General features: G+C 29.2%; 1 protein-coding gene across 5 annotated transcripts in view; it reads left to right on the top strand.

The window, feature by feature from the left end:
- Nucleotides 1-296: 296 nt before the first annotated feature.
- The window catches only part of LOC117163816 (Autophagy-related 16), a 235,837-nt gene continuing 225,974 nt past the window's right edge, over nt 297-10,159 (top strand). Inside the window, exons 1-8 of one of the 5 annotated variants that reach the window (XM_076621468.1) lie at nt 297-816; nt 999-1,257; nt 1,359-1,521; nt 1,644-1,732; nt 4,026-4,079; nt 4,642-4,780; nt 6,961-7,066; nt 8,553-8,695. In XM_076621468.1, coding sequence (XP_076477583.1) covers nt 687-816; nt 999-1,257; nt 1,359-1,521; nt 1,644-1,732; nt 4,026-4,079; nt 4,642-4,780; nt 6,961-7,066; nt 8,553-8,695 — 1,083 coding nt within the window. In that variant the 5' untranslated portion in view covers nt 297-686. The remainder of the gene's footprint in view (nt 817-998; nt 1,258-1,358; nt 1,522-1,643; nt 1,733-4,025; nt 4,080-4,641; nt 4,781-6,960; nt 7,067-8,552; nt 8,696-10,159) is intronic. The other 4 variants (XM_076621469.1, XM_076621470.1, XM_076621472.1 and 1 more) reach the window with 4 other exon arrangements.

The following is a 10,159-nucleotide window of genomic DNA, read 5'->3' as shown; positions in this document are numbered from 1 at the left end:
TAAAATAAATTGAATAATTTGTTTTTAAGAATTTTGTTTTTAAGAAAGATTTTTAAGAAGACAAATATCAAACCTAGATAAATGGCATGTGATATCAGCTGAACAAAACGCGATGCAGCGAACTGCTTCATCATCTGCCGCACATTAGTTTACTTTGTTCATATTCAAATATATCCCATTTTAATTGTGAATAAATAATAGGCGTTTATTCTAATTTATCTATGCTACTTATATATGACGTAATTGATTACTGAATAGAAGTTGCAGCAAAATATTTTATCATTTGTTACCGACTTCAGTGAAATTGTGTTTGAAATTCAAATACTGAAGTATCGAAATCTCGCAGAGCACCCATATCGACATTTCGAATAACCGGCAATTTCAGGGTAGCAGTGTAGTGTTTGGTATACTTAGGTTAGAATAGCTATTTTCATAATTAAAAATATTCGTGATAAATTTGAATGTCATGTGATTAGTAAGACGTTTTTCGATGTTAATGGTGATTAATGTTCAAATGAAACATTACTGGTCTAAGATAAATTTTTTGTGATAAAGCAGTGTATGTCGAAGGTTGCCAAAATATCTACCAACTGTTCTGCTGTCAAATGTTTTTTATACAACTTTGATAAGAAAAGACAAATAATTTACATCACAACAATAGTAAAGAGATATTTCATGCACTGAAAATGGCCGCCAGTGAATCAGGTGTATCATCACATTCGAGGGAAGATAGTAATTGGAGGAAAGATCTAATTTTACAATTACAAGAAAGGAACAAGAAACAAACATATTGTTTCTTAGATCTTATTAGTTTACGTAAGATTTCTTTTCATGTAATTCTTAATATAGTTAGTTACAAAAATTTAAGTGATATATTATCAACTTGTTATTATTATTATATTTTGACTTGATGCGCTACAATCTTTTTAATATCCATTGAAATGTACATATATCATTCTTTGAATTAATAGATATGCAATACTATCTTTATTTTATAGATAACAGATTGTTTGAAAGTGCAAACACATTACGTGGAGAAAATATACAACTAACCGTAGCAAATGAAACTCTACGCCGAGAAGCAGCCAGTGGAACTCCTGGTTTAAGTGTAAATGCTGATCTTGAAGCTCGTCTTTTAAAGCAAGCAGAAGAATTAGCAACATTACATAAAAGAAAAGGAGAACATACACAACAAATAGTAGATCTTAATAACAAATTGCAGGAAATGTTGAAGGAGCTTCAAATCAAGGAAGCAAGGTATGTATGTCTTTTTTCATTAACAGAATTGCAAATTCTTCCAATCATATATGTATTATACGTTTCAATAATTAATCTCATAATATTTGTAAAATTTACAGTGTGGTAGAAAGTATGGAGCTCAATGCCAATTTACGTTTAGAAGTATCAAAATCTCTTAGCAGAGAAAGAGAGCTAGAAAGTATTAATCAAATGTTAAAGGATGAGCATCAAGCCTTGCAACTTGCTTTTGCATCTTTAGAAGAAAAACTTAGAAAAACACAGGTATTTATAATATAATATGCAATGTAAAATATTTTTCGCTAATATCATAATTTGTATGATTTATGTTTGATCATAATATATATTTATATTTGTAAATGCTAATATATTTTTAATATTTATAGGAAGAAAATCGCCAATTAATAGAACGTTTGATTAAGTACAAAACACGAGATGCAGAGAAAGTAAATGAAGAAAACGACAATTTTCTGAAGTAAGTACCATATTTATTTCTTTTTTGCTGGCGTTTTGTCCTTATTAATTGTCCTTTCTCCTTCTATTAATTTTTTGTTTATATAAAGCAAGTAATTTAAATTTTTGTGTAAGATTATTATCTTGTATTGTTAAATAGAAAATGTGATGGCTTTTGACCTAATTGTAACATAATTACAATTAGTATATTTTTGTAAATAATAACTCATTGTATGTATCATATGTTTTCTGAAACCATATGTTCATGCAAAGGTTGTATCATTTCCAATATATCTTTATTGTATCTTTAATCTTTTATTGCTATATTTTGCATAGATTAGATCTCTTCTACTTGCTTATTGTATATTTTCTTTCATAATTTATCCTCAAATGCTTGACTAATTGCTGCAGTTTGTGTATTTTAATATAATATGTAGGATTTATAATCTTTTCTTAATTGGAAGTTCTTTAATTAAATATTACTATCCATAAATTTCAAATTTTATTGCATAAAAAACATATATATATATTTACATCATCCATTCTCATCATCCAAAATTCGTATGATTCGTACTAATACAGAGGATTTTAATAGTATAGTCGTTTCATTAAATAAGAAAGAATATTAGGCTAATTATATTTTTTATAGATAGATTTTGTTTGCATTTGAGAATTACTGACATTTTATTTTTTAGTGATAAAATATTTTCATTATTGTAATAATTTATCTGTAATTGCACGATATGTTAATCACATTCTGGAGATACTAAAATACATGTAATGTGTTTGGCATATTATACTACATACATATTTTTGTGTTTAAAATAAGCTAAATAGGGAATATTTTATTCAGAATTCAATAAGACATTATCCTTCAGATATCTGGAATAAATCGTAGAATTCTTAAATTTTTTGTAACTATTCTAATATGCCATAGGCTTCATTTTGTACATATCTTGCAGTAGCAATGAATAAAAATCATAGCAAATATGCTATCGATCGCATACGATGTTATGTACCGTCTGTCGGCAAAAACTCTCACATTTTGAATAGATAATATCTATTAGATATAATAAACTTATGTCTTTTCAAGAATTATCCAAATGAATATAGAAAAAAAGAAATCAGCATTTAATATTTATAAAACACATTTATATATGCATATGTATAATTTTTAAATTTTTAAATCTTATAGACCCATACATACGCCCAGTTATCAGCGTGTAGTACATACATGAAGTTACATTTGTACTTCGTGCTTTAAAATAACTTTATTAGTATGCTTCATCTATATAATATACAACTATATAAAATATATAAATGAAACAGATTTTTTATATTATGATAAGGAAACAAAAATTCTGTCGCAGAATTTCGTAATACAATTATAGTTTCTTTCATCGTTTCTTACATTTGTTTTCATTACATACATAATATATATTAATAATAGTAAAATTAAATTAATAATCTAAGAAGATATTTTATACTAATAAATCAAGACAAATTTTACATTTTGCTACATTATCATAGAAAGTTTTGCATATAATTTTGATACCTTTTAGCAATTATGTTCTCTATCAATAGTTTTAAATTTACGAATGCCATATGCACGAAATTTGGAATTATTAATTTTGTTAGCATGATGGTACTATACTAATTTGAAAGTATTTTGTTATTAACGGTTTAATACAGTTCACATATTCCATTTTCACTATCTATTGTAGATACATAGAATATTTTCTTTAACATTGTTTTTTATCACTTCAAAATAATGCATTTGTATCATATATGTATTTTTAAAGTGAGAAGTTCTTTAAATTTGGAACAAAAAGAATTCACATTGTGACAGCAGTATTTTCAATTAATAGAACAAGAAAAATATATGTACAGGGTAATCTTTTGCTATATTTAAATTTTATTTTTGATAAGATTATTGCAGTTAACTGAATTTTCAAATTCTATGATTTTATGACCAGTAAGTGTAAAAATACATATCTCTTTTGACTTTGGATATTTTGAAATGTTTTTTGATACATTATTATACACTATATGTTAATTTCTTGAATTTAATGTAGATTATGTTTGAATAATTGATTATATTTTCTTGATACAATACATTTTAATACGTTTAATTAAAAATTATGAAATTTTATTAAAACTAACATTTGAGTCGGTTACAAATATTTATAAATCATTTAAGATAGTATGCAAAATATTAAACTTTTCACAGAGCGAGAGAATGAAGGGGTACGTCAAGATACCATCATTGTAGCAATTACATTAGCACTTCACAATGCTTGACATTTTATTTTCAGTGAGAGTTTTTCCAGTCCCACAGCCTTTTTGATGCAAACCATATCAAAATTTGGGTAAGTTTGTGCAAGTGACGTGACAAAAATTATGCTTATAGCTCAATACAGCTTTGGGTCGTTTCTTAAAGGAAGCTGATCATATCATACGTTCGCATATGTCCATACTTTTCGTTTGTTTTTGCTTTTGTGTTCATGTTTATTATATATGTATTATTATAATACAAATTAATATAAAAAAGTAAAGTGAGCGAGTAAATTTAAAATAAATGAAGAGAATTAAAAAAAAGCAATTATGCTGAAACATATGTTTTACTAAATAAATACGTAAACTTAATAATTATTAAATACAAATAAATATAACTAATGTAAATAATAAAAGTAATAAGATAAACGTTTAAAATAACAATTAATTGGGAGATTTATTGTTAATATGAAGAAATAACAACAGCGAAACGTTGGTTTTACTAATTGTTTTACCTTGCATGAAACATAACAATACAGTGATCAAAGAGAAAGGGCAACTTTCCGATATCTTTGGGTATTTATATGCAAGAATATTTTATTTCTAATAGTTATTGAATCATTATTAAATCGTGGGCATGTTTATATATTTTTTCAGAAAAAGGCAAGCAAAAGTGCAGAAAGAGTTGGAAGATGCAGCTCGCGACACACGACCTGTTAGTCCCGATAGATCCAGTTTAAAAGAAGGAATCTCTGGTCTTCCTACTGCGGTTCCAACAAAAGTATCCGTCACGTTTGTACGTTGACAAAACTTTAATTTATGAAATACTTTATATTACGCTATTACTGTGGAAATTCTAGTACAAATGTTTATTAATTCGTTGTAACACGAAAATGCATGTTTTGTATGACAAAATAAGAAAGTTGTTGGATGCAAACTCGATGCTTGATATTTGCAAAATTTATGTCACGAACAATTACACGAGCATTCTGTTTTCATGTTACTCCTGCATTAATATTATTAATAATCATACAATGATTTTAAATGTCCAATTAAACATTCTTAGATTATTGAAAAAGAATTGGAACCACATAATGCATCAGAAATGATTTGAATACGTGGTACATTTATAAATCGAATACTTAAAGTATTTTTTAAAAAGATATGACATATATTTATATATATATAAATATATATATTTTTATAGAGAGAAGAATTATTTATAGTACAAACTTACGTTATTTATTCTTTGCAACCTTATCAAGATTTAAAAAATTTTTATTAAAAAAAATTGTTTTTTTCTTTTCTTAAAAAAGAAACTAAATTGATATTAATTGCATACCATTTTTTAATTAGAAAATACTGTCATATTGACGTGCATATGCAACATTCGTTTTCGTTTAATGAATTTACATGTCTTATATAGATATAATTTATCCACATATTATGTATCTACAAATCAACGAAAAATAAATACACTATTTTTATTACTTTTTATAAGCAGATTAGCTGTTAAAAGGTCTAATTTCTTTCAAAAATAGGTAGAGCAGATATATGTATTTATATGGATCTTTTACAAATAGTTATTCTGACAGTGTTAATAAGTTTTTTCTATATAACAATGTGATTTCATAGAAAGAATATCTATCACTATATTTACTAAAATTAGGTATCAGGATAATATCGATTGGTTTAAGTTAGTTCCGTGTGTCTAGAACAATAAGCTACTTAATGGGAATATACTTAGTTATTGAATACATATATTATTACTGTTTATGGAACTTGTATTTCTCATTTATGCATGTTATGTTACTAGAATATTCATGTACGTGTTATTATACGATTATGTATTTTAGCGGTGTTTACAATCACGTAAAGTCTATTTTTTGTTATATTCTATTTGGGTATATGTAAGAAATATGTATTATTTATAGTATAGACAGGTTAAATATATTACAATGTCATGTTATTTAAGTTAGTTAAGTATGTTTGTTCTCCATTTAAAAATATATCAAGGTGTTAGTATATAGTACAGTAAAAACTACAATTTGAATTATTATATTATTTAAAAGGGGAAAAATGATGTGGATATTAAAACTGTTTTGTAATGTATCTATATGCTTTACTTTAATACCATTTATACTACGATTTTAAATGAGAACACACAGTGTAATTCGCAAATCATAGTTTATCAATACAATTTGTTCTAATAAAAATTGTATGAATTTTTGAACCATTTTGCATTTAGTTTTAACGAGTATGGACTGTCTATCATATAAATAGCATCGAAGTTTAATGTGTTGTATTTAGTTACATATTTTCAATACTAAAGCATTTTACATGGAATATATTATTATATTTATATACAATGAAATTGATAGAATGCGCGATTTGTGCATGAAACCTATTATACATTTATTTCGATATTTATAAATGTAATGCATTTTGCTATTAGTAGGATTATATTTTATATTTTTTCATATTCTACGACCTGTTTATCGAATATTACATTCATTGGACATTGCTATTAATGATAGAAAAATTTCTATTAATGAAAGCAATGATAATGAAATTCATAGTTAAATAATATTAGCTTCGTTAGTTTTCAAATGTTCAATATTTTTAAGTATTTCCGCCATTTTGTCAGCATTTTCAAAAGAAAAAAGAGTGTATTTTATATATTAGTAACTACTTTAGATAGAAGTTTCTTATAAAAAGTAGCAGCCTTATAAATTTTAAAGTCCTCGCGATTTAGTAAACGGTATAGGTAATGTAAATAAGGTTTTACACAGGGTTTTATGAAATATTAAACGATAATGATCTTCCCGAAACAAATTTGTACTTTAAACACTTTGTTGTAATCCAAGTTGACAACATAATTACAATCCGATACGCTTGTTATTATTAATTACTGCCCCATGCATGCACCTAAAAGTTTTCAAAATTTATACGTCAAGTGTTTAATAACCCTTACAGACTGCACACGACGGAGAAGTTTATGCCGTAAAATGGTCTCCCGCCGAGAGGATGCTTGCCACCGGTGGAGCTGACAGGAAGGTGAAGCTTTGGAATATCTCAAAAGGTGATTAAGTGAAACAAAATCGTACTATTAGAACGGTCGTCTATTATTTAAATGTTCGTCACGGTACGCGCGTCACAGATAAACGAGCGATTAATCAAGGTAAACGATTCTTTGAACGGCCCCTGCTACGCAAATATTGCGTCCAAACATCGAGATCCCCATGTGTATAATCTATTTAGTGGTCCCCCTATTATTCAAATTTGTAACGAGTTGCAATAGATCGCGTAAATTATTACACCATTCTCGTTTCAGTCACAAGTCTCACTGGGTTTATCGCTCGGATTCGTTGAACGTCACAAGAGTCCAGAATTAAACGCGGTAATGTCAAACAGTACGGATGCCTGATTGCATTAACCGCTGTCGAAGCCAATGTGAAATTGGAAACTTTGAAAATTTAAATAATCAATCATAATGCCTGCTGTTGTACGATTCTGTCACAGTAATTTAGCATCACCTTAATATCTATCAAATTTCCTTACTTTAACGAGGCTACGCAGGCCAATCAAGCGATACGAAAGTGACTTTAAAATTTCATTAAAACTTGCTATAATAGGCCAATTAAAACTTTGTTGCCATCTTTTGTTCATGAATACGTGCTTTGGAGATTTCCCTTTCACACAACAAAGAGCCAACTGTAGGATGTAATCAGTGTTCGCCATGCGCTATTACGATAATTAATTTTATTAAAAAATTTCAAAAACATCTTAGAATGACATTTATATGCAGCTATTACATACCAGTTTTACTCTGTGATGAGTTCTATCGTGCTCTATTATCAAGTTTATTGACGGTTATTATAATAAGATGGTCTAACTATTAGAAGAGTAAGCAAAAATAGGCAGGTGCCACGCGAACAGGAACAGGAGATGACGCGCAAGGCGAAGCGTATCGCGACATGTTCTCAAAAGGTTCTTTTCTCTTCACTGTCTGAATGAAGTATGTTAACGAATCAACAGGTTACTTGCGATGCGTTAGTGGATGGCCGAGCTACAACCAGGCGTTTATTAAAGTCTTGTCCGCCGCTAGAAACGTTTCCCTGCTATGGCCGAACGATCACACGTGCTATAACGTGCTTAAATGTAATCTCTGCGCCATGTTGCAAATTGGATGAAACATCCGTCCTTATTGTTCGGGTTATATCCGCTTAGCCCGTCACTTCGACGGCTTCTCTCGTAATCTTCGACTTCTGCTTCTCTCCACATTTCTATACCGCTTTATCTTTCATTTTTAATTCATTTCGATTTTCTTCGTTTCTTTTATTCCACTCAATGACCATCACTGTTTCCATTGAATTTCGTAGTTTGATTGATTCAATCGGTTAGGAAGGAAAAGATATGATTTGAAAAGAGATTAATAGCAGATAGAAGAACGAATGGTATCGGAAACAATCGATGTAGAAGCAATAAATTACAAATAATTCAAATTAGTTGTATTTTGAAGCTGTATTCGTTACAAATTTAGATTTATGATAAATATTACGTTTCAGGTATGTCAGAGAGTAAAGGAGTACTTATTGGCAGTAACGCTGGGGTGATGTGCGTCGATTTCGATTCTACGGGAACGCTGATGCTTGCAGCGTCGAACGACTACGCCAGCCGGGTGTGGACCGTCAATGACTTCCGGCTAAAGGTAAGTGGAAAAGTTTGCATGCAGCTGATCTTGCAAAAATATGTAGCTTGTATTTTACTCATCGAACCATCGTTGACGTACTTCGTTCTTTTCCATGTGGTAATTTTTGTATTCAAATAGCGTATGCTACATAGATTATGTTTATATATGTGTTCGAATATTATTTAAATATAATTTGTTCGAAGTCGGGTAATGAATAATTTCAGAAGTAGAATGGTGAAAATATAAATAGAGAAATGTTCGTTCGTAATTTTCAATTTTCTTTTCTATAATATTAAATTTAAGAATCTATTTCTTTTACTTTGAATCATTATATTTCAAATGTTTATATTACAGTCTAAAGTAAATTGAATTTGATATTCTCCATTGTATATTTATATCTGTAATAATAATGCGTGGTGTCTCGTTCGCGGAATATAAAATCCTTATACCTATCAATAATATTACCATTGCAAAATGTTTATCGCATCAATCGATTGTCAATATCGTTTCATACTGCGACAGATTTTAATTATAAATTAACATATCGCGATAGACGAATGATCACACAAAATCACGTAAAAGCACATAAATTATTACCGAATTATTATGACAATGCGGATACATTAAAACAGCAGACCTTATTTTTATTTATTGTTGTATATATATCATGCTACATTGAGGAATAAAGAAAGATTTCCATGAAAAAGGAGTAAATGGCTAAGAAAGCACGATAATGAGAGGTTCCTATGTTCTCCTTATGAAAATATGATTGGCTCCGTAGTGTGTCCTAGGAAGTGTATAAACAGATGCTTAGCAAAACGCGCATTAAATTACAGAGCTATTCCAAGGCGAGATGGTCTGTGAATCTGCCAGCACTAGAATATGAAATTTATCGTCACCTTTCTGGACGACCTATTATGCTGCGTTTCATGTAAATCTGTTGTCGAGAGATCGTAAAGCTAATGACGATTCGCAAAAACTATTCCAACAGAATCGTTCCGTGAAATCATTCGAAGGATCTTCAACGCCACCCTTGTCTCCTTGAAATAGGCTACACTTCTGGGATGCTTCCATAATCTTTCACAAAAGAATAATACTGTCTCCTTTCGTCGATGATGTCGATATTCTCTCATCTAAAGTTTGTCCTAGTTTCGTTCCCTACCGACTCTTCATATTGGTAAGGAACTGAAAGTTTTGTGGTTATCTTCCTCGCGTGTACTATCTTCCTCTTTGTGCTTGCTTCGCCAGATCTCGTTAAAAGGAAAGAAGTCATCAGTTGAATGATTGTTGTTTTTTACATGTTCAGTAGAGCTTCTTGCGTTGAGATGAAAGACATGCGTATACGTTGAGCACGTAGATACGTAGTTTTTATGAAAAGCATCAATTGCTTTTAGACTCGGATACCATATATGTAATTCTATTTTTGCTATTATATGTTGTTATTTTGATGAAATCGTGAAGATTGCGTGTCTACGGTGACGT

Source organism: Bombus vancouverensis, chromosome 9 (genome assembly GCF_051014615.1).
Source record: "Bombus vancouverensis nearcticus chromosome 9, iyBomVanc1_principal, whole genome shotgun sequence".
In the NCBI taxonomy this organism is placed as follows: Eukaryota; Metazoa; Arthropoda; class Insecta; order Hymenoptera; family Apidae; genus Bombus; species Bombus vancouverensis.
Note: the sequence above shows the minus strand (reverse complement) of the source record. Positions and strands in the feature narration are given on the sequence as shown.